The sequence below is a fragment of the Chamaea fasciata genome, unplaced genomic scaffold (assembly GCF_029207755.1).
Source record: "Chamaea fasciata isolate MVZ Bird 193981 ecotype frontalis unplaced genomic scaffold, bChaFas1.0.hap1 SCAF_7, whole genome shotgun sequence".
NCBI classification, from domain to species: Eukaryota; Metazoa; Chordata; class Aves; order Passeriformes; family Sylviidae; genus Chamaea; species Chamaea fasciata.
Window position 1 is genome coordinate 16,631,732 of NW_027094092.1, and position 25,312 is coordinate 16,657,043.

General features: G+C 39.6%; 1 protein-coding gene across 14 annotated transcripts in view; it reads right to left on the minus strand.

The window, feature by feature from the left end:
- The window catches only part of BRSK2 (BR serine/threonine kinase 2), a 304,937-nt gene extending 283,027 nt beyond the window's left edge, over positions 1-21,910 (minus strand). For all 14 annotated transcript variants that reach the window (XM_066187740.1, XM_066187738.1, XM_066187736.1 and 11 more), the window contains exon 1: positions 21,492-21,910. In XM_066187740.1, the coding sequence (XP_066043837.1) occupies positions 21,492-21,585 (94 nt within the window). In that variant the 5' untranslated portion in view covers positions 21,586-21,910. The remainder of the gene's footprint in view (positions 1-21,491) is intronic.
- Positions 21,911-25,312: the final 3,402 nt, after the last annotated feature.

Below are 25,312 nucleotides of genomic sequence, written 5' to 3' on the forward strand. Positions count from 1 at the left end.
TTGGTTTTGCACAGTTTCACCACAATGTTTAACTCATTATGATATGTAGGATAGACAGAGACCTTCTGCTATGCAAGGTCATTCCTGAACCACAAATATTATTATCAGGAGTCTCAAAGTCCCTAAAATGTCACGTCACAAGGCATCTGTCACTAGTTAAGAGAAACTGTGGGTTGTCATTTAAAGGTCCTGTTTCTTCCCTCCTTGCCTACAAAAAATTCACAAATTAAAAAAATAAAGGCTAATAAATAAATCAAAACAACACACACAATACCCAGGGTGGGCAGCAGGCACACATCGTAAGCCATGCCTTACAGAGACCCTGAAGCCAGCATTTCTGGAGGTTAGGGATCAAAACAAAAGGGAGAGAAAGAGGCACGTTGCTCATTAAATAATTATGGGCTTTAGTCTAAATTGCTAAGTAAAAGAGTCACTGCATGTTTAGCAGATGCTACTGTGTAAAACTAAAACCACTAAGATACCAGCATGTTTCCCTCTTTTTCCCCCTGCTCTACTTCATAAGCAGGATTTCCATGATCAGACAAGCATCCACTGAACAGCTGGACAGTTTGCCAATTTTACAGCAATCAGCGATCACTGAACACAACAAGTTCTCTCCCCAAACCAGAAGCACCAAAACAATAATAATAATAAGCTTGAAGGGATGAAAAGAATTCTTCCATTTATTCACATTTTTATACCCTTCATACTGCAATTTTACTTTGAGTTCTTTGGGGAAGCAGAAAGAAGAATCATCTTTAGAGCATTTCCTCCCTTATTTAGGGGATATGGAGGAGAAGCACTTTATTTGGTCTGTCAGTTTCTTGGTATTTTCAGTGAACAACAGAAAACCAAATCAGACATCAGCAGACTCTGTTACACATTACAAAACACTATACTTAAAAAACAAACAAACAAAAAAAAAAAAATCTCCTTAGCTTCTATAGTACACTGAGTCTTCAACTTTCAAAGCAGTTTGTGTAAGGCCCATTATCAACATTATAGGTGACAAAACAGAAGTGTCAAGAAATGACTCTCAAAATCAGAGATAATGAAAGAAATCAAACCTCCTCATGTCCAGCCCTTTTCTCACCTACTTAGAAACGCTTCCATGAAACAGCAAAGAAGGAATGGATCTTCCTTTTAATAAAAGGAAAAGGATAGGTGGGCATAAATTAGTCCCTTCAAACTTAATGTTTTAGCTTAGGGGAACCTTTACGGTTTGACAATAACCTTTTTTATTAATAGAGGAAGCAAGAAAAGAAAACACTACAAATTTACAAATTTCTCAACACCTGGATACACCAGTTGTGACCTTTTCAACCTTGGGATATTTCAAGTATCCAGCAGATTGTTACTGCTGAAGTTTCCTCTATGGTCACACTAAAATAGATCACCAAAAGTACAGATCATGACACATTAAGTTTGTGGTACACATTCCAAATCTGGCACCAACATTTAATTCAGTTCTGAAGGGGTTAATTGGGAAATTTGATCCTTTATATTGCCCTAGGAAATCCACAGTACATCCCTGATTAATGTGACAGGATGCATCAGTTCATAAAGGGTGAAATTTACCCTTGCACAGTAGGATAGCACTAGACCAATACTTAAGTCTCACTTAAGCACTTAAAACAATGAAATATCAAAACCTGGTGGAAAGGAAGCATAACTGTAGATGAAATTCAGTGTCAATAAATGCATAATAGAAAGACTAATGTGAAGTAGTAATATACATTTCTGACTCCCAAGTTAACTGGAGTCATTCAAGAAAAGACTTACCATTACTTCAGACAGCCTAATAAAAAAATCAACTCAATGTGAAGAGGTAATCAAAACTGACAACAAAATGTTGAACAATCAAATCTAAAATTGTACTTTAGAATGAGATAATGACAATGTATAAATCAATGATACATCCCTGACTGGAACACTGACCTCAAAAATGCACAGTAAAAATAGGTAACATTAAGAGATCAGCAGCAAAAACACTGAGCGCATAAGGAACATACCAGGATATAAAGAAAAGATCCAGATTACCAGTTTTGATGATCACACTAAAAAGACACATCCTAGATAATGTTAGACAAACACAGGATGAAGAAAGATAGAGATGATACATTAAGAATACCCCCTTAATACCAGGACGTGTGTTCTCTCTACTAAACACGGAAGGAAGGAAAAGGAGTAAAGGATTTTGATGCTTCTTTTCATCCATTTGGCGCAACATAGAATCACATTCATCCGAAGTACAGACAGATATTGGGAATAGATTCATATCCCTACGTCAGAATAAAAATCAACCAGTAATCTTTAACACATGCAGATAGAAGGCAATCACCAGGGGGGGAAAAAAATCCTATTACTGGTGATTTTGAAGTCAGCTGCTGCAGCGTTTCTAAAACTGACCACTGAACAAATCTACTACACCATACTGTAACAGGAGAGAACACTGGTCTGACATAAAAAAACCTTGTTTTATCACAGCATTCCTGTTGTGCTCATTAAGAACGAGACTGCCTAAAATTGACAGCAGCACAGAACACAGGGAACTAAGACCCTTTTAAATTAGTGAATCCAGGTGTCATCCTCACCCACCACAGCAGTCTGGAGCTTTCTTGCCTGGTTAGAAACTGCAGCATAGACATACACAAGTAGAACTAAGCTGATGGTATGAAATAGCATGAGATTTTGGACAATGTCCAAGACAGATCTAGAAGACAGGCCCTTTTACAGTAGTAAGCATGTGGTTATGTACCATTCTGGAATAAAAAACACTTTTTTATACTCACTCTCCTGAAATTCAAAGATGGTTAAGCCTCAGACTCAAAATCTTACCTGTAGCCAAAAGTACCTCTGTTCAACTGTGTGTGTTTCACCACATGACTCCTCATCAATGGGTATTAATGAAAAATTAACAATTTTGATAATTCTGATAGGCCTTCTAATGAAAATTAAGTGTAAAATCATGAAGTCTGATGTGGAGAAAGCTAAGTAGTGGGAAGGTACCAAGTAAACTTCAAATAAAGGACCGTCCTTATTTTCTCAAGGATTTAATTCCAGCAAGGAACTGAACTACTGACTTCCCCTCCCTTACCACCTCCTGCTGACGACAGCCAGATAAAATAAACCTCATCATACAGATTTTTATTGCGCTCTCTTGAGACAAAAAGAAGTAATTTCTGGATTAGAGGTCAAGTGTAAGAATTCTAGGCCCAAAGGTCAATTGTCTAAGAATTGTGGGCCTTTGTGGATAGCTCAGAACAGAGGCAATATCCAAGCTGTGGCTATTGCACCAACATAGAAATGCAGTTGCTATAAATTCAGAGATCACTTACATAAAGTTAAGAAAAAAAAAATCAGGGTTACAGAAAGGCCTTTTCAAAGATTGAAACAAATACACACCTCTTTGCAGAAAAGGTGCAGTATCTAAAATTTCAGACACCAAAACCTTTCATAATGCATGTGGTTTTGCATTTTTCCCAAGTAGCAATGTTTGAAATAAGAAAATCCAGCATCTAGACACTTTCCCCAATTTAAAAATTTTACTCTCTGCCCTTACATAGAAGGTCAAATCCATAACTAGAGTCAATCCAGCAGCATGGAGTCCAAAGCTCTTAACCAAACAGCACCAGTTGAGGATCTAGCCCATAGTCACCAAATCTGATCATTCAGTTACACTTACAAAATAAATCAATCCCAACTGAGATTATGGGATACAAACTCAGGCTGTTCCTGGAGTAACCCATGGTTAAACTGTGAAGCAATGGAAATCTAAAGTAAGACTCAATAACCTCAGAGCTATCAAGCCATTTTAACAACAGCATAAGCAAAGCACCAATTTGCCTGTGGAGAGAGACACACTCTGGGCTTCTTCATGATCTCACATATCCCACTTTTCCAGCCTGTTATTACATTAAATTCCCTTCAGTGTTTCATAATATGAGTGAGCTTACAGTCAATCACACTCTGTAGTGCTGAGCTTGCAAAGCAGCATGGATCAAGATCTTTCCATTCCCTTTGAAATCCAAGTCTGGATTGCTCCAGCTTGTTTTTCAATAGAGCAGTATTTTTCAAATGCTACAGTTCAATTTTACAATGCTGCTGGCAAGGCTGGGAATCAAGCTAAATCCACATGCATCCAGCAGGGAAAGTTGCCACAGGGAAAGAGTGAAAAATCAAAGAGTGAGCAGTAAGATGATCTTATACCACTGACTTGCTGAATGCCAAAGAATAAAGGTTTAATACAGCACCAGAGAAATAAGAAAGCCAAAAAAGTTACTTCCAATACTGTCAATAGTTGCTACTATGACTGAGATGGAAACACAAAACTGGAGGGAAAAAAAGCTGCTGCATTTGTATTGTTTGTCACCCACTTACATTTCAATTCCTAAGTGCTTCTCTTCAGCAGTATATGTCATTTTAAATAAGCTTCACAGCTGACAAGAGAAAGCATCAAGGGTTTTTTTTTCCCTGGTATAGCTTATAATCAAATCATATTTGACTAATATTTCTATCCATACCTTTTACTGCTTATGGCCTAGTCTTGGTTGAAGTTGTTTTAGGGGAGCAACTACAAATATCCTCACTTGAAACACCTTGCCAGTAGCACCCATTTGCTGACTTCAGTATGGTGACTCCTGTAAGGACACATGGAAGGCAACAAGGTCCACAGTAGGATAGTGTACTGCTCTGCTGTGTCAAACTGCTGTAAATCCAAAGAAACGTCAATGAAGGACCAGAATTGCAACAAGAAACAAAAAAAGGGTCAGAGGAACATAAATCTGACCCATCATTACGTGAGAGTTTTCATGTAAAACACAATCTCTGAACAAAGTCCAAATGGTACAAATCTGATGACCGGGGAGAATTTTAGACTCCCAAGTAAAACAGCCAGTTACAACCCAAAATTGCAAGATAGTGTTGGTTTAAATTGATATTTAATTACTGTTTCACATATGGATTGCCTTGGCTTACACAACTTCCAAAATGTGGAGAAACAGCACATCTATGCAAGTTCACAGCAAGACAAACATTGAATGGCAAGAATTGTACTGCAAAGGTCACAGTATCAGGTGAACCCAGCCACAAAACCAGAACCAGTAAGAAGGCAAATGAGTTTTAAACCATTTCTTTTCAAATCTCAGTATTTTTGCAAGTCAAGACACAACAGGAAACCAAAAAAATTGCACATTAGAGCCAGGCTACTGACACTATAATCACACCTGCTTTTGTGTTAAGGTTAGGGAATAAAGTCTTGATGATTTAATTTCTCCTAGGATGCAGGGACAGCTGTGTTAGGACCAACACAAAAGTCTTACCAGGTTCAACACCCTACCTGCAGCAATAGCCATAAACCACCTGAATTCATTTTTAGACTGGAAACAAACATATTTTGAGATTTTCATCAGAAATAAGTATTTGGAATAACCAATGGGGGTGGAGGAGGACAGCTTTGCTTTCTGAAAATACGACTCACTTCCACCTCATCCACAGCCTAGTAAGTCAATTTTTGATTTTTTTTTAATTTTAAACCTTTGAACTACCATAAACTTGTGGCAAAACAGGGAAAATTCTGTTTTTAAAGAAGTTCATTTCCTTACTGAAGCTTTTGCATTGTTATTCTTTTGTGGATTTAGTTAAAAAACTTGTATCCCTCTCCACTGGATGGCAGAAAGTTGTTCACTTTAGTCCTCTCATTGCCAAATTGACAAGTATGCTGAAGAAAAAAAACAAAACAGCTAAGGGCCCAAGGTCTTTTTTTTCCTTTCCTTATTTTAAAACATGCTTGAGTAGACAAAAACCAATTTTTACTCTGCCTCCAAAAAATGACCAATAACCTACTGCACCATGTGTTACAGTGCAATGTTCTAAATCACAAACAGGAATCCAAATAAGCAAAAATAAAATCATATTTTGGAGATTGTGGGTTAGGCAAGAACAAGTGATGCCTTAACCTCTCCTATTCTCCCACGTTAACTGCAAGGATTAAAGGTCATAAATTGTCACTGCCCCTCTAATATATAAGCCACGTGCACTGAGAGTTCTTTGCATGGGTCAGACTCTGCCCCCAGACTGTGCACTAGGCTGGACCTTCGCTTCCTGACCGAGGCAAACCCAGCAAAAAGAGCCAAGACTTACGTGCCCAAAAGCATCATGGGTGAAACAACACTTTTGCATCATACATCTTAGCTGGCACAAATGTCTCTAGATAATTTTCAGCAATTCCACCACAAGGGACCTAAAGTATTATCAAGACAGGCCTCAAATTTGTATTATCTGCTGTCCACAGTATCAAGTTCAACCGAATACTGCCAAGGGCTCATACACCACAACCACTGTCCATCACTAAAAACAACAGAAGTTATTCTGTATATTAATGTTTTTTATTTATCGATCCCATTCTTCTTTAAAATGAACCAAAAATACCCCAAAACAACACAGAAACGTAAGTAGTAACTTCAGTTTCACTTTACAGATGCACAGTAGGTTTCAAACACCACAGTCAAAACCCAGTATATTTTAAAAGAACTAATCTTAACTGGAATTATTTGCCCTAAACCCTTCAGCATTCAATTGTTAATGAAACTGTATGTCTTCCTACAGGGTATTTACGCAGTAACACAGTCGCAGATACAGCATGATTTTGACATTTACTGTAGTCCTGGAAAGGAAACAAGCCAAATGCATCCCTGGCACAGCTTTAATAATTTCAAAATTCATTTGCACAGAACGTTGGCTTATTTCTCAAAAACAGTAAGGAGCAATATTTTATTTTATCTGTTTTCTGAACTCCCATTTTTACCTCCCAGAACATCACTTAGTACTTCAAACTAGGTCTTAAGTGAGACTCAAGTTATAGCTAAATCTCATACTAGCAAAAGGGTAAATTTCACTCCTAGGGCACTGATGAGAAGATTCTCCTTCCCCATTAGCCAAAATATTTTTTCCAGACAGTAACTTACAACATGACTATCTTTAACGCCCATGTAACAGACTCCTAAGGTCATCCCTTAAAAAAATGCTTTGATATTTCAATTTTCAAGCTCATCAGCAGCCTCCTCAGAAATGCCTGCATTCCTAACAGTCTAGTCTTCAGAATAACCCGGGAGCTGAGCCACCCACTTCACACCGACCTATACCCTTTCCAGGCAGTAGTTCTGGGAGCTGAAACTTACAGATACAGTATTTGGTAAATATCAGTTTGCCAAATAAGACTGCTGGTATTATACACCGGGTTAATTTTGTAACCCTTCTTTGTCTTTTACACCCCACTTGCAAATTTAGGTGGGGGTGGTGATGAGGTGAGGACTAGAAAGGAGAAGAGAGGAGATGTGGGACTATGTGGCAGATTAGACTGATAGAGAGGCTTTTGGAAGTACCTCAAATTATCTGAATCTCCAAAAATTACTTAAAAGGGGAAAAAAAAAAAAAGGAGGAAAAAAAAGAAAAAAAATGCACACCACCAGAGGGCTGCTGCCTGCAGGAAAATGAAACTGCTGCATTTTAACACTGCAGTAGAATTCCACCAGCTCCACGGAAGCATAAATAAAAGTGACCAAGTTATAAATCTTTTGTAACTAGAACACACAGCATCATACATAGTTTTACTCAGTGACATTTTGTTTGAGAGATCAGGGACAAATTCCCCTACGGAAAGAAGCAACAAAAGTCAGCATAGCCACATATTGTCAAAATGGGAATATCAAAGCAATTTTCCCATTTTATTAGATAGTTAGAACAACTTTAGTTTTAAATGCAGACGCAGAGATTTCAGGATTTATGTATCAGTATTTCAGTAATCAAAAGGAGAAGCTATGGAAGACAAATACAGCATAAACAGGTATCATCACTGGAACAGACCAGGCTGTATGGTCCAGTCCATCCTCAGGATGTTAAAAAAAATAAAAATAAAAAACAACAAAAAACCCACAAAAACAAAAAAAAAGGAAAAGAGAAATCACTAGACCGAAATAGTAGGGTTATCCCAGGTCTTTTCATGATGCTTTTTATTTCTGAAAAAGTTATCTATGCTAGCTAGCTAACCCTGTCAGTTCCAAAAGGGAAGTCAAGAATTATCTTAGTTTTACAGCAGGGCATCATAAAAAAATATAATTTTTTGCTAGTCAAAGGTTCCACCCCAAGTCAGTGACTGATCCTGTTAAGGCCAGTGAAGACTAGATAGTTATTGTTTCTGAATAATCTGCCTTACAACTGCACAATGACATGAACAGACCCTGTATGGTACACATCCCTACTACTCTCGAGGCCAAGAAATGTCCCAGCTAGGACTCTGTAGCATTTTAGAGATCACAAAGAGTACAAATAGTGACCCAACCCTTTGAGAAGTTCAGCACCTTTAATCCAAAGAGCCTTGAGAGTACAGAATAATCTTGCACAAGAGAATTAGAACTCTACAGGATCAAGCAGAAGGTTGGCATTTTGTGTACACACACACACACACACGCACAAAACCCAAACCAACCCTGAAATGAAGTCTCCCATACACAAAGTGTACAATGCATTATGCATAAAAATGCTCAGTTTATCCACATCTGACACACCATATTGATCTGTAGTCGATGCAGACTTTATCAAGAGACCAAAACAAAGGCACAACTGCTACAAGTAAATAAGAAGGTAAAAGATGGGGAAGACAGGACTTCTACACAGGGCAATGTTCCTAGGTGCTCTGGTTCACTTCTCCAACCTTCACTGCCCTCTGCTCATCGCTCTTTGTGCCAGAAGAGAACAGCACTACCCACCAGAGCTAGAATTCCACCTGCGACTGCAAGTTACATGTACCCTTTGATCTGAAACCTCGGCCTTGCCATGTGTTCAATCCCCACCATTGCAATGAGAAGAAAAAGACCTAGAGCACACGAGTTTCTCCACTCTGATGAACTCTTCAGAAATTCGCAACAGAGCAGACACTTGAACAGTAAATATGACATTATTTTTGCTATTCTAATCAAGGTTGCTCTGAATTCTTGTGAAGCAGTCCGCAGTCCACCTGGCTCCACAGAGTCACAGGCACCAAAGCACTCAGGATAAATAAGAACTGGTGGAGTTAGAGAGGCTTCGCAGCCATAAACTCATCTAATTCAGTGGTGGTAAAAGAAATGGTGATGACAGCATTAAGGACATAGATCCAGAAACCCTGCCTATTTTTGCAGCATTTTCTGTGAGCAGGACAAGGCACCTGGTAATAAAGATGGCAACTGTCCCAGTCATGCTAGTAAGCCTGGTTGTTCCTTTCCCTAGCAAAGATGCAGTAATGACAAATGTAAAGACATTTTCTCCATCCTGAAACTTAATGCAGACTGGCTGGGTAATTTCAGCACAGGTATGTATGGAATACTAGAGAAGAATTACTACTAAAAGTATATAATGTTTGCTTGCCTTAATTTGTGTGTTAGCTGAGCAGACAGACTTCTGCTTCAAGGATGAAATATAGTAATTTGTAAAATGCTGGGCCTTTATTTTCAGTTTGAATTGAATTTGCTTACAGTCTCATTCCACTTAGTGCTCTAATTTGCTTGAATATTCACTGCAGAGATGTATTCCTAGGCTGCTCTTAACTAGAACACTGCCAGAGGTCTGCCTCTGCTGCCATCAATGTGAAGCTTGCTCATGAGTCAAACTTCCCTCTCAGATAAACGTGAGGAAAGCCTTGAAGTTACTGAGACTGCACAGATGTAACTGAGTGGGGAATTTGCCTAAGTAATGTCTTCATGGCAATCAGGAAACAACCAGAAGTAAAAGAGATGTAATTTCATAAATATGAGCAATGAAATAAACCACAGGCCCAGAAGAAAAGCAGCATGGGACAAAACCCAGAAACTCTAGGACAGATCGTTCTTTATTGTCGATGATTACTGATTTTAATCAAGCTCTACTGATTTACAGGAGTGGGAAGTTTGAGGGGAAAAGGGTAGATTTAATTAGCTTCAAAGGCTAATGACAAACTTGACGGCTGGTGCTCACAAAGTGTAAGGAATCTCAAAAGCTGTGCCACTCATAGCCGTGTCTTTACAAAAAAACAAATGCTTGCGTTTAATAGGGCGATAGTGCCTGCACCATTGCCAAGTTCTAATATAATACTTGGCTTTGTCCTTGGTGACGATTTTGTACAGACAGGCATTGCAAACACACAAACAGCTCTCAGTCTTCCTCTCAGCTTTCTGCAGGAAAGGACTACTTCAAATACTGCCACTGTACCAAAATGGATACATGGAGGAAATACAGAGAGGGCTCCCTGCTTCCCACAGTCCCCCAGCACTGAGCTCAGCCTGCAAACAGAAATGACCAAGTTCAAGTCTCCGTTGCCCTGGCTTTGCGCTGCTCCAGCAGCAGCAAGGAGGCAGAAATCCAGCCTGCCAAGCTGCATGGGGATCCCCCCAGCATTAGGGAATCATAATGTTCTTTTAGCACCAACTTTTCATTCTAACTTTGGTATAAGAATCTTAGCCAAGATGCCAAGATAGCTGCTATGGCAATTGCGATCTGCCATGGCAGCATCTCATGGCCCTCAAAACCAAGTGAAGATTAGAGAAGCTGTGCTGTTTAGGACAGCTTTCTGTTAACCTGACTTTTTAACGGAAATAAAATTTAAATGTTCAGGCTGTCTGTCTGCAATTCCCTCATAACATCAGAACCCATTATCAAATTCCAACCAAGTTTGAAAGAGCAAGGGAAGTCTCTAAGATTCTACAAATTTAATGGAAAGTGCTGAACGCCTGTGGAAAAAAACCCTAAGAGATTTAAACTATCTCTCCCACTACGGAAAGCTCACTTGTGATTCAATCCTTAAGGTATTTCAAGAGAAAGAAAAAAGACGGACAAGCAGGAGACACAGCTCCAAATGAATCAGAAACATTGTCCTCACCTAGTCCAAGAGATAAGGGACAGAGAAAGAGCAGGAGAAGCAGAAAATACAGAGTACAAAACTGCAGAATACAGAGCTCCTTAGTTTTATAGTTCACTGAGCAAGTTGCAGTTTAGCTGCACAGGACAACACAGAATAGCAGAAGAGTTGAGGCTGGAAGTGATGTCTGGAGATCATCTAGATCAACACCCTTCGTCAAAGAACAGTCAACTGGAGTGGCTGCTAAAGGCTTTGTCTAGTCTGGATTTGAATAGATACAAGGAAGGAGACTTCCCAACATCTCTAGGCAACAAGTGCCAGGTACAACCCACTCTCAGAGTGGAGAAGCTTCTTCCAATACGTAAATGGAACCTCCTAGTCACACACAAAGGCCTGACTAGGATTAGTGCCTTGGCATGAAAGGGATTACATGTAGATAATGTAACACAAATTATCCATCCCCTCAGCTCACAAATTAGGCAAGACATGTGAAATGTGGAAGAAAAAAAACACACCTAAGAGAAAAAAATTCTCCAAGGACATCAGTATTAATTTCCCAAAGACAAAGCATCTTGTATAAGTAGGAGACAACCATAAAAGTACTTTGTTTTTCAGTCGACCATGACCATACACTTAAGAAAAGAAAATCTGACAATACACTTATTTAGATATAGGCTATGTCCTTGAGTATTTTTATCAGCTCTTCTAGCAGTAAACATGAACCTATTTAAATAGGGCCTAAACAATTAAGGGTCTCAGCCTTGGAACTGTAACACCTCCAGAAGTTTTCTGAAAATACCCTCCTAGAGTCTTAGTTAATTTTCTTTAAAAAGTTGCAGCTGTAGAAAGAACCAAATATCTGTCTAGTAGCCTCTAAATTAGGATGACAATCCTTGGATCAGTTTCCATTTTGAAGAGGCAAGGTAACACCAAAGTCTAAAACTAAGATAAAAGAACAAAACCCCAAAAGCAACCGAAAGAAAAACCAACCAAGCAAAAAACCCCACAAGACTGCAAACCAAAAAACAGATGACAAGGACTTCAAAAAGAATACCATAGACCAAACCTGTACCTGCTGCCAGCAGGTTTTCTCAACATGACAGCCAAGCTACCCATCATTTAGAATCAGAAAATACAATGAGAGCTTTGTAATAGAATAATGGGAGAGATTAAGAGATTCCAGTATGGTAAAAATCTTAAACAGTCAAATCCATTCCTTAATCTTAGGGACAGGTCACACTTATTAAAAGGAATTCACACAATCACTGAATGAACCTCACCCAGGGCAAATGGCTGGCATGATAAGTAACCCAATCCTCTGCTGGCAAATAGTTAGCAAAAGACATCAGAAAATTTCTAGCATCCCACACAGAACAATTAATGCCACAAAGATTTGGGATATGAAGTCCTGTTTTCCCACTTAAACTTGTGCTTTAATGCAAATGCAACAAAACATTAGTCTTAGCAAAGCCTTATGCTAGATGAGCCCAGACTACATCAGAGCAGGACACTTTTTTTTTAATAGAATTTTTAAAAAGGAAATTGTACATCTCCAGCCCATGTTTAGCTGCAAATATGTTCTTGAAGGTCCCTCTTCCTCATAAAATATATTCCTGTAAGGCAGATGAGCCTGAGCTCTGGTGTGCTTCATCCTGGACCAAAGCAACAAAACAATCACCTTTCCAGTAGGAGTATCTGTGTAGAAATCCAATATCTACACTGCTAGCCACACATAAAATAATTAAGAAAAAGAATGAAAGAAGATAAAGAGCCAAGCAATTTCATCATCATTCCCTGCTGGGTCAGTATGAAGACCTGCTACATTCTCATTTGCAGCTGCTGTTCCACTTTGGCAGACTGACACTTAATAGTTCTAAGGGTAGGCTTTAGACAAACAATAAAAAATTAACATATTTTTGGTCCAATCCAGTTTGTTTCTTCCAGAAACCAGCTCGTCCATTACTTCTGCTGCAGTCAATAGGTAAAATACAAGGGAAGTCAGTTTATATGGCATTTAAAGCTGAACACACAGAGGAATGACACTGCAAAAACAGAATGTGTTAATACATAAGCAATGCAGACATTAAAAAATATATACATTACCACACTGGTTTGTTTTCTCCCACATTAAGCATATAGTGCAAAAGACAACAAATCAAAATCACAAAAGCCTCAGGATATAAAGACAGCATGTTGTTTTGTAAGTGGAAGCAGAGAGCCAGAAGAGCACTTACTAAATGGATGCCTGAAAACAGTTTTCCTTAAAAAAAAAAATAGAAAAATTAAATGTAAGTACTTCACTAGAAATATTATCATGGCTATAATTCCCACATAGTGTTGGAACATTAAACGAGAAAGAAAAATAGATAGTACTTGCACCCCACCCCAAACCACCTGATGATGATTTCTCTCCTCAATATCCCCCTGCACCCTGCATTAACCCATCTGCTATCAGTTGATTCGCAAATCTCAGTGCAAAGTTTTCACCAGCAATAATCTCCTTTTGTCAGCAGCTGGCAAGTTACCTACCTACTTTCTTCCAAACTCCTTAATTATCAAATCACTGATTATCAAATCACTAGGTGGATTATTAGCTAAAAAACTGAAAAGCTGCCTGTTATCTGTGGTGAGCCACACAAAGAATGGTTCCTTCCAGTCTAACCTTGCTCCATCCCAAATTAAAAATGCTTCTCTAAAAAAAAAAAATAAAAAAAAAATTAAAAAGTACTCTCTGTCCTTCTAAGCAGGCAATAACCTTTATCAAGGAAGCCAAAGTAGGTACAACAAAAGTCTAAAATCCAGAAACTGCTTGGCACAGCCATGGGGTGGAAAACAGTAATCTTGGACATTAGTATTCCATGAAGGAGTTATTTAGGGCAGTTTTAGGGCTACTTTATATCAGAGGGCCTGATATGTCTCTGTGGCCTTCAGGAAATAATAAAATCATTTCCTCAAAATAAAACCAAGAGCACTAACAATTCAAGGAAAGTGTCCTGCTCTACCAACTCTAGCACAGAGCATGCATCAGCCACCTGCACCAGCCTGAAGGTTACTCTGCCCTCTAGGAAGGCAACAGCTCCACTTGCAAGAGAATGTACCTGGATTTGCTTTAACACACACCATCATTTACCTTCTTTGTCCATACTGTCTTCTGTCCTTAGCCTCATGACACACTTGCATTTAATAGCCTTTAAAAAGTTTATCCCAAGGTCATGGCAAAAGAAAGAGTGCATTCCTGTTTATGCAGTCCACAGGACAACTGCACCCTGATAGGCATCTCTGCCACAAATGACACATCCAAGAATAAAATGCTTGCAGCTACATCAATAGCCAGTAATGCACTTCTATGAAAGGAATCAAAACAAATTCTGCTGTTCCACCAAAACTCCACTCAAACCCAACTTTCAAAAGCAATGAAGCAATTGAAAAAAAATCTTCTGGGTAATTTTTTTTAGTGTGGTTTTAACATATTTTTATAAGTAATGTTTCTAGTCTGTAAACAATTAATTCATTCAAAAATTATATTCTTATTTCAAGTTAAATGTATAATAAGTGAAATGAAACTGGATGAACAATATTAATATGCTCCAGAAGTAGGCATTTTAAATCAGGTTTGATTTGGTCACAATTGTGTACCTTTTAAAAAGACTTTCTAGAAAACTTGTATCTACCAAGCATGGATACTCACAGGAATCATGTCCAAACTGTCCAGGAAAACTGAATTTTTGGTTTGAACTTGCTAACATCTGTGTTGGAAGTGTTTGCACAATGATCCAAGCAGAATGCAATTCTCTTATGCAATATACCCAACAGACTACATTCAAGAGTACAATTCAAATCTTTGAATACTGCATAAGTGCAACCAATCCATAAGTGAGGTAAAGACAGTTGGGAAAAGGAGATATAAATAGCTGTTTGCCAGAAAATCTGAAACAAATAAGGACTTAAAGGAAATCACTCTGCATTTACAGACACTGCAGATGAAGACGGTTCAAGTTCATTAAGAACACTATTTACAACAAATTATTCATGTTATTCTACAGATCATTATGGCTGTTTTGTAGAAAAACATAATGTTTATGCATGAACTGGAAATGAAACAATCTCCTCATATTCCATAAGCAGAATGAACAGCATTATTGACTAGGATTGTGAAACATCTTGGGTTTGCTTAAAAAAAAAACCCAGAAAATTTCTTTGGGATATTTCTTAATAGGACAATCCACAATAAACAAAAAAAATCCACCCTCATTTATTTATCCCAGACTTGATGATCCTTTTACTGAAGTCAGCTCAACTTAAAATACGGACTGACTTCACAAGGGCAAATTACAGTATCTTAGCATTTGAAGAGGACCACTACATGAACATTCATGAGCATTCATCATGTCTCTGCCTTTATTGTACCTTCATGGAAATCTACATCTAGGCTTCCACCTCATCTTATTATGACTGTTCTATGTGCACAATACAGTCCTCATGCAATGTCTTTTACTTCAGAAGGTATCACTTCCAAACTTCTCATTTCCTTTTAATTTTCTTCTGAAAGCTGGAATTCTTCCACCACCTACATTTGTTCTATATTACCTATCTGCATCGCAATTAGGGTTTAACTCTCTAATGCACACAATATTAAAGACTTCCCAAAATGTAATGTCTGGAGTAAACTTATGGTATGCTGAAAAACATTGCAATGCTGGAGAATCCAAAATATACACTGGCTGCCCCACTCAGTTTAAAAAGGAATTGTAAGAACTCACCCAAAACACTACACTTGGTCTTCTCATAGAATCACAGATTTTCTAGAGACTAAAACAATTCCTCTCAAGAGGTAAATTTTAACAAGAAGCTTTTTTCCTTTCTTCAACCTCCCTCCTCACCCTAATGCAATCCTTCCCACTGTGGCAGAACAAAATTATATTAGAACAGTGACAAAAAGTAGAAAAGTGCTTGAACAGTGCAAGAACCCTATTCGTAAAGTCAGTGCTTCCATAGTTCCTGCTGGCATCCGAAATGTACGTATATATTCATAGAGTCCCACTCATTTGCCAGTATCCGAATTTTAACAGCCCTTGGGTGAGAAAGCTTACTGTGCTTTACAAAGAAAAACAGTAATTCAGAGCCTGCTGCTGTTTCCACGAGTTCATAACAATTGTGCTACTGATATTGAGGTAAAAGACTAATGGCATGCCCCTACAAAGCTTTCAGAAGGATGGAAGTTAAAAATAATTTTCACTGCATTTAGCAAACAGGAACTTGTTAATTCAAACAATAAACAAAAACAAACCAAATAAGAGTGGAAGTCATAAAAGGGATAGCTGAACTTTCCAGTTCACACAAGTAGCAGGATAATTAATACTAGTTTACTACAGTCAGTAAAGCAGGCAAACAGTACTTTTGAAAAGTCAAAGGTATATAAAGTTAAGAAAGACCAAATGTCTCAAAATTCGCAACCATTACTTGATAATCCATTAAATGTGTGTCACTATGACATAACATTTCTTGGGAAAAATTCATTCTTAAGATCTCTACTACCTACAGTATTGCTTGCAGGACTTATTTCTATGATTACAAATCCAACATTTAAGTCTTCACAGACTATCATGAGGAAGAGTATGGGTTCATACTGCTTTGAAAGAAACTTTCATAAGGAAAGTAAAGTATATATATCAAAATATTATTAGGATATATACTGGTTTGATCTTTGTTTGTGTGTTTAAAAAGGCCATGAGGAAAACTGCAATGATTTGCACTTCTTACAATGATATATTCATCTAGACAGCTAAATGGAAGAAAGCTGTACTCCTTAGGTTCTCTCTTGATCCAATATGCTGGGTTAGAAAAAAAAAAAATATAGCAGTATGAATGAAGAGGATATATTTTGTTTAGCCTACTTACCTAAGAAAACCAGGCTTCTGAGACCACATTGACTACCCAGCATTCCCTGAATAGAGCTGAAGTTTTCAACCAAATTTGACAGAGACAAATGAAAAAAATTAACAAATTTGTGCCAGTGTCATGGAAACAGATTGTTAAGGGTGTAAAGAAACGTCCTGTTTAAGCTCTCACTGAATAAAAGGCTATTAAATTCACCCAAATTTGGTGATTTCTGTTCTTACATAACCCAACAGCACACTGTTGAACACCTCGCTCATGGCTCATATATAATTAACATGTTATACACCAAAATAGCTGTAAGCTATATGGGATGCAATGCAGAAAAGGGAACCTGTATACTTTTTGTGAAGGTCAAAGTGCCGTGAGTTTCAAGCACGACTTTTTGTACCGAACTTAAAACAGAATAAAAGGAACAGAACAAAATGGATAAGCAACACTAAACTTTCCATGAAGTTTATCTCAAGTTTATCCCACTTAGAACCAATGCCTTATTGCTTGTAGACAAATCAGCACTTTAGAAATTTCAATTAGGTATTGAATTGGTGCTACAGCAAACAATGATGCCAAAGCCTATACAGTGACTGTCAAAGGAAAATACAAGAAAACCCTCCAAAATGCTGAAGACCTTCACAAGAAATACTTCAGTTCCTCATCTTTGCACTCATTAATAAATATTCACAACAGTCAGTATGAATTACTGTTAAGAGTTTCAAGGGTGAAACAGGGGTTAATGAGGCCAAAAGAAACACAAGAACAGAGATAACTGTGGAATTCTAAAAAAAAAAAGAAATAGAGTAAGGAATACACAAGAAGCTGGTTCCATGCAAAATTAGTGGCATATGAAGAAAATCTATACCTAAACCTATCACACTGCTTCGTGATCGGGTGTGACTGGGGCTTCTCAATGCACACTGTTTCCATGTGTGTTACTGTAACAGGACACACATCCTTTGCTCACTACTGTTAATTACAATGAAAACCTCCTATAATTAACTGTAAAAGAATGTACCAACAGAACTAAGATAAACCAACCTTTCCCCACACACCCATACATACATACAGCAGTGATTTTTTTTACACTGGCAGTTCTGCAAAATAATTTTTTGAGTACAACAATCAAGATTCTGATGCTACTTGTATTCTTGCGAGATCATTTACATAGAGATTCCATAAGCTATTCCACCAGATGACGTCAAGAAGAGGTGCTCTAAATTCAACCTATTACAAAAGCAAATCATCCTGCTACACTACTCAAATGATATGTTAAATTCATATGTTGCATTACTAAAAATAATCTTTGTCTTTCTACCATTCCCACTAGCAGCAAAGATCCAAGCCCAATCATTTCTCAGCACTGCCCCACGTATCCCCCTTCCAACTTCTGTGCCTGAGAGGCCCTAATCCTCTCTTCGTGTCATCGGTCACCCTCGGCAAGCGTGACGCACCAGCCCAGAAGGCTGCTCAGGACAAATTTTGCATATCTGATCAATCAATACTTTCAGTTGTTTCCCACCAATTTGAACAGAAGGCTTTTCCCTGTCAGTTTTGCCCACCCACAGCCAGATGTCACCAGGTGCCACTAATGTCCCAGATACCACAACCGGACCTCTCTGCAGGGACCAGTGGGTTGCTGCTGGTAAATGCTTTTTTTCAGCTTTTGAGGTGGCAATCAGCATGAACTTCACAGAGAGAAAGCCAAAGACAGTTCTACTCACCATTAAGTTCTCTCTCCATGGCACCCTCTCTAAGTCTGCTCTGAACTATGAATGAACCCTCACTCCTCCCCAAAACCCCTTCTTCTACTGTAAAAGCAGTTTACAGTGTTAATGTGTTTGTACAACTCCAATGTATCTGGGAGCAAAGCTTGACCTGCCTATCTGAGATAACATTACAGAGTCAATAATTTTTTATTCCAAATAAAAGTGGTGGATATGAAGATCACTGCAAAATGGACAGGACTTTGCAATACAACTTACACTTTCTTTCTATTCATCATTTCATTTTGCCAGATTTTTTTTTCTCATTCTTCCTCATCCCCTTGGAAAAAAAAATTCCAAGACATTACCTCCTAACCTCCCAAGCTTAAAAGTCAAGCTCTAAACAAATTATTACAATCACAACTTCCTTCATCTGTAATCCACTGCAACCCAGATGCCAAGATCCACAATATACTATGGTGAATCAGGCCCTCTTACTGCACGGCTTGTCCTCTCCCTAAAATGCTGCAGGTTGCCTGCTTACCCTCCAAAACAAGCAGGATGAGGATGAGCTACATGCCACACACTGGTTATGCCATTCTGCAAACCCCCAAATGTGATCAGCACAGAAAATGCGAGAAGACCAGAAGGCATCTTTCCATATTTAGCCATGTATGTTTAATACTGAGTTACATTTCACCTCAGTGCATTATTCCATTAATCAAGGGCGGGTATAACAAGAGAGACACAGACTGACATCAGCTACTTTCAAGATCTCTCTTCCTCCTTCCCCCACCTCCAGCTTCTATGACACCATGTATTGTGCATTTCATGTGCATTCATGCGTGCAAACAGCAGAGACTTATCTATAAAGATCAGTTATATGGTAAAACTGCAAAAGGAAACTTTCACCCTTGTCCAGCTGGTTGAATAACTGCAGAGGCCAACAGCAGCAAGCCTCTAAATACATCCTGTTCTTCCCTCTCCACCCCCACATCTCTAATCACTTAGGAGGAAGATAGGAAGATTAGCAGAGAGGAAAAAAACATAACCAAAGCTGCAGATAACCCTTTAGGACCACAACATCAGGCTATAAGAACATGGAGCAAAAGGTTAATGCAGCCGTATTTTCAGGAATCTCAGGCACAATTGCATTTAAAGGGGAGGGAGGGGTACTGAGAAGGTGAGAGAGAGAGAAAAAAAGGAAATGGTGATGAAGACAAAAATGAATTTGTCATCTACAGCTAGCTCTTTGATCACCTGGAGTATTCAGGAAAGGATTATCAGCAGAAATAGGGCAGCTTTATTAACAATACACCACAAATTTTCTCGTAGGATATTTTCATTACCATCATCAGAACAGATTTTAGTAAGAACACAGCTGCAGAAGACTCACTGAGCTATGCAAAGGATAAAGGTGGTAACCAAAACAGTGACAGAGAACTACCTTTAGCAGCTGATATACTGAAGAGATTTGAAAAAAAGAAAAAAAAATACAAATAAAAGTCACTTCCACTAGAAGATAATGTCATCTTCATCCATGTCTCTGAACGGTTGCTATGGGGTTGTGAAGAGGAGGGGAAGGATGGGGGGGAGGTTATAATCAATCATCTCAGAAGAGCATTGCTTCTTACAGAGAAAGATCTGGATTTTGACTGTGTCCCCAAGAAAATTGCGGACTGCAGAGCTGCTGCCACGCAGGGCAGTGAGGAAGCAGGCAGAGCAGAGGCAGCAGCTGGGGATGGAAACGCCTATTAAATCCTTTAGACAACAGATGGGCAAAGCTCGGCTGGGTTATAAAAAAAAAAAAATACACCACAATGCATCATGTTTTATTGTCCCACCATAATGAACAACACTTAACACCCACATGCCCAAAGAAGCCCCCCCTATGGCTGATCTTACCCCCTCCCTACAGTATAACCTCAAGTCTCAATCCACTTTTGGGGGTTCCCAACCCAATGAATTTGCCAGATGTCATTGCTTATTGCACCTGTTACTAAAAATAAATTTTAAAAAAATGTAAGAAGGAAGGTGTCTGGGCTTCTTTTTAAGGGTTTTTCTTCCAATTAATACTCCCCTGCCCTTGAAGTGAATATGCTACCCAAGCAAGCAACAGTAAGTCCAGATCTTGAACGCATTTAGGGGATCTAATTATGTCATGTAGGGCAGAAGCACCTGCTCTCTGCTAATTCCCTCCACTCGCTTTCCTCTTTTTAATATTTCTTACCATTGTTCCATTCGGGAAAATCTGCTGGGGGCGAGTTTCATAAACAAGCTTTAAGCAAAATAATTAAATAACCTCCCTTCCCCCCTCCCAACCCCTCCTACAAAAACACAGCATAACCAGAATGAATTCTGCTACCGGTCCTCTATTTTTCTTTTATTTCAGACCCTACCCACAAAACCCACCAGCCCATCCATCCATATTTGCTAAATACCCACAGCAGTCAGTGCCAGAGACATACTGTACATATTTCCACCACCCACCCCCCCCAACTGCACCTTAAGGACTACACCCTTTTCAATCATGATGTCATGAAATACTGCTGGTGACTCCCCCACTACCACCACCACCACCTCCTCGGTACTACAGGCTGTGAACCTTTAATTTCAATATAATTTGATTAAAAAGAAAAATGCTCCTAAGTAGGGCAGTGAAGAAACGGATGTGAAAATTCACCACCAGCAGATCATCTATTTTTTCTTCTGCATGCACTCTGGCTGTCATCAGAACAACACCCATTAGCAGGAGTAATGGACATAAAGCATCCTGGGCTTTTTTTTCTTTTTATTTTCTTTTTCTTTTTCTTTTTTTTTTTTAAAAAAAGGATGAAAGAAAAAAAGAAAGAAAAGAAGGAATTAAAATGGAAACTAAAAATAAATAAAGGCCAAAATCCCCTATGAATAGCATCTTCAGTGAAACAGCAAACGAGAAAACCTGAACCCTCGAACACCCCATCCCCAACACCTCACTGGCTGCTACAGCACCTTCCCTCTAGCATCGGTGCTGCTGCAAAAGAACCAACCTGTCTGTCCTTTTCCTAGGGTTTTCTCCAAACGATAGGGTCCAACATATTGTGCATGTTGAGCTCCGCTGCCTTCTTTCCCTGTTGATGTCATTTCTACCTGGATCTGTAATTCTGCAATGTGTATGTGCTGATGAGCTGGAATTTCTCTCTCTGCAGCTCTTTAAATTCCCACTTTGCAGCTGTGCAAGCAAAGCACTCTTTTTCTTTGCTTTAGTCCCCTTGGTTGCAGATTTTCGTCTTCCTCCTCTTTCTTTCCTCTCTCTCTCACGTGCTTGTTTTCTCGCTGGGTCTGCTTGGGACGCTGAAAGACGAAGGAGTTATTTTAGTGTTCAAAGGGGGGGATCTGCGATCCAAGCCCGAGGAGCATGATGCTGGTGATCCGAGCTCCGCACGCCTTGTTCTCTCTAGGAGCTGTTCAAGGGAGAGCCAGAGCTGGAGCAGCGGAAGAGCCGGGGCCCGCAGCTGTGAATGACATTAAAAGCAGCCAATCCCCTCGGCTCCCACCTTCTTCTCCCCTCCTCCTTCCACTACCTTTTCTTTTCCATCAGCAGCAGTTGCTGCTTCTGCCTGCTACAGAGCATCCTGACCAATGGCAGCAGCAAACACCTAAGTTCATCAGCCTATTGATAAGGCATAATTAAATATAATTTAATGTGTATATTAATTTAAGACCCACACATACACTTCTTTTTTTTTTTTTTTTCCTTTTTTTTTTTTTTTTTAACCTCTGAATTCTACTCCACTCTGCAGATGCAGTTCCGGCTTATTAAAGAAAAGGCAAGATTGTGGTAGGAAATAGGAAATAGGAAAAGGGGGGGGGCGGAGGGGGGGGGGGGAGCTACTTTTGAAAATAATCTTGGGAAATTATTTGATTCTGTTTGATTCTGGTGGACCTGTTTCAATTGGGGGTTTTACCCCTGAAAGAAAACCTTGGAAAAAGAGGGGGGTTGTGGGGGAGAAGAGAAAAAATAACAGGAACAATCCTGTAATCACTGAACTCAGTGACAGACCTGCTTTTGAATTTGATGGGAACAAAAAAACTTCGGGTCCTTAGATGAACAGATCAAAAGATGAATGGCCACTCTCTTAATTAAAATTGCAACGGAAAATCCAGGGATTAGATGTTAATAGGAACAGATTGCCTGATCCACAGGCACCATACTAGCAGTGTAAGAAAACTTTCACTGTTTTTGTCCAAGTAAGGCTGTGTTTAACCTTCAGAGATTAGGGAGCTGGACAAAAGAAGGGATTCTGCAGAGATACTTCAAGTTCAGCAGAAGCCTATGTACTTTCTGGATTCAGGACCATACAACAGTTTCAGCCAGTCTCCAGGGATATCAAGCTGAAGCTGTTCCCACACACAGGTTCCATTTTTACCTTCTCTTCCCTACTTCAGACAGAAAACTGGTCAAGAGATTGCTATTCAAATTCCAACTGAGATACAGACAGAGCAAGAATTCTCAAGTCAGGGAAGGTAGCCTTGACAACCCGTAAAGAGAGAGTAAAGAGAGGGCAAAACTTTTACAAGCCTTATCATTATCATTGAAAGAAGACTATTTCAGGTTTGTTTATTTGGCCGTTTTTCTTTTTTTTGAAGACCGAAATTTACCTTTTCTTAATATCTATATCCAGAAACAACAGATGCTCTTGTAAATTTGAATAAAACTAGAAATTGGCTGTCTACCTGTACCACAGACAACATGACTATCCAACAGGTTGCAGAGGAGTTAGTAAGATGAGGAGGTGGGAGGAAATCAGGCCAGTAGACTGAAACCTTAAACAACTCCAGGATTTCTTCAGAAAACAAAACCCTAACACTAGCTTTTGGAAAAAAACCAACCCTGCTTTGCCCATTATGGTTCACCTTTACTCACTTCCAGGCTGTGTCAGTGCAGCCACCTATAAGCAAACGCCAAAACACCATCCCCATTCCTCAGCTTCCCTCTCCCCACGGCACCCTGTGTGATCACCCACCAAGATTCCTTCCCTGCCAAGCAACTGCATCTGTGTCTTTCCAATGGCAGCCTCTGCCCCCTCCAACCCTACAGGTGTTTACTTTGCCCTTACTACCCAACTCAACTCCAAATTGCCATTTCTCCAAGCTCCCCAGACCTTTCCTTGCTCATTGTTCTCCCACCACACCTCTGCTTCCCTTTCATCCTCGCCGCCTCACGAATTCTCCCCTCAGAGCACCTGTGCATCACCACGTGCACCTGAGCTCGCAGCCGCTCACCAGGGAGGGAGGGAGGAAAAAAACTGGGGAAAACACCAACAACAACCAGGGTGGCACATCCCCATGCTGTGTCCACTCCCCTCTGCCCTGCAGTCCCTGGCAGAGCCGCCGGATCTGGAAAGGGAAAGGGCCAGGGAAGAGGCATTGCTGGCAGCCACAGCAGCACGGAGGCTTTTCCCACCCAAAGCAGTGAGGGCGGTGTCGGGTCCGGAGGGCAGGGGGCTGCTGTGTGGAGCATCCCTGTGAAGAGCCGTAGGGTAAATGGGCTACATGGCTAATGGGAGGCTGACAGGCCTACAAGACCTGTCCCATGGCCGAGGGGTGAGGCAACACCTGCCTTTGGTACAAAGCAAACCTGCCCCAGGTGTGATGCAGGACTCGGACCTTGCACCACCGACAGACATGAGGGCTCAAACACCCAACCACGGGGCCCAGAGGCATTGCGATGGATTCAGCAGGGCAGTCTGGTCCATCTAGCAACACGGTTGAAAAAATGTCTCTGAAACTTGAGGGACACACCACATGTCTCAGAAGATCTCCTTTCCCTGTGGCTTATGAGCCATGATGGGACTGTTCCAGGTGAGGCACCATGGTGGGAGAAGTACTCTCCCTGATAGGCTCTTGGCTGCAGGAAACAAATTTGGGGGTAATCAAAATGCATCATGGCTTCACTCCTCTCTAAATGTCTGCCCCCCACACTGTCAAAAAAGTCCCCATAGACAGTAAGTGACAATGGTGAATTATGGCAATGTGTTCATAGCTTTCAGAAAAAGGAAAATATTGTTTATTTGTATAAACTAGTGAAGTATCCACGCCACCATATTGATATTGCAGGGGGTGAATATCGGCATAGATCAAAATCTTAATTCAAAAGATTTAATGCAAAATCTTTTTTAATTCTTTAAATATCTTAAAAGGTATTTAATACGAGATGATGATGTCTGTATGTAGATGAACCATATGCGGGTCATGTTATTAATAGAAAGATGAGAAATCAGACAAGATTGCCCATCCAAGTCCAAACGTGTGTATTTCACATTTATTTCTACTGGGCATTGAGGAAAGTGGGTTAAGAGACATGGATGTTACAAATACCCACCTTCTGCCACAAAATATGTGTCAGTGTCATGGCTGGAATAAGGTCAGAAACTTTGTGAAGTTGATATGATCCTGACTGGAAGATAAAACAAAACAACACAAGCAAACACACACATGCATGCACACTGCCCCCCTCCCTCCACCACCCCCCCCCCCCCCCCGAAAACTCCCCTATCTTTTTGGTCTCGTTTGGTTTTGTTTTCTGAGTCAGTTGGAATGTCTTTCTGTATAGCCTATTGCAACAATTTCAACCTTTTGTCCTAAACTCTTTTTGAAAAAATGCTTGGACATTTCTTGATTACTGAATAACCAAATGTTTGGGGGTTTTTGTTGTTGTTGTTGTTGGGTTTTGTTTGGGGCTTTTTTAAATTTTATTTATTTGCTCATATGGAGCCAAATCCCATTTATCTGTACCCCTTTGATCTGAAACTCAGTCCTTTGAATCTAGGTTATGTCCCCCTGGTGTGAATTACTTATACAATAACTC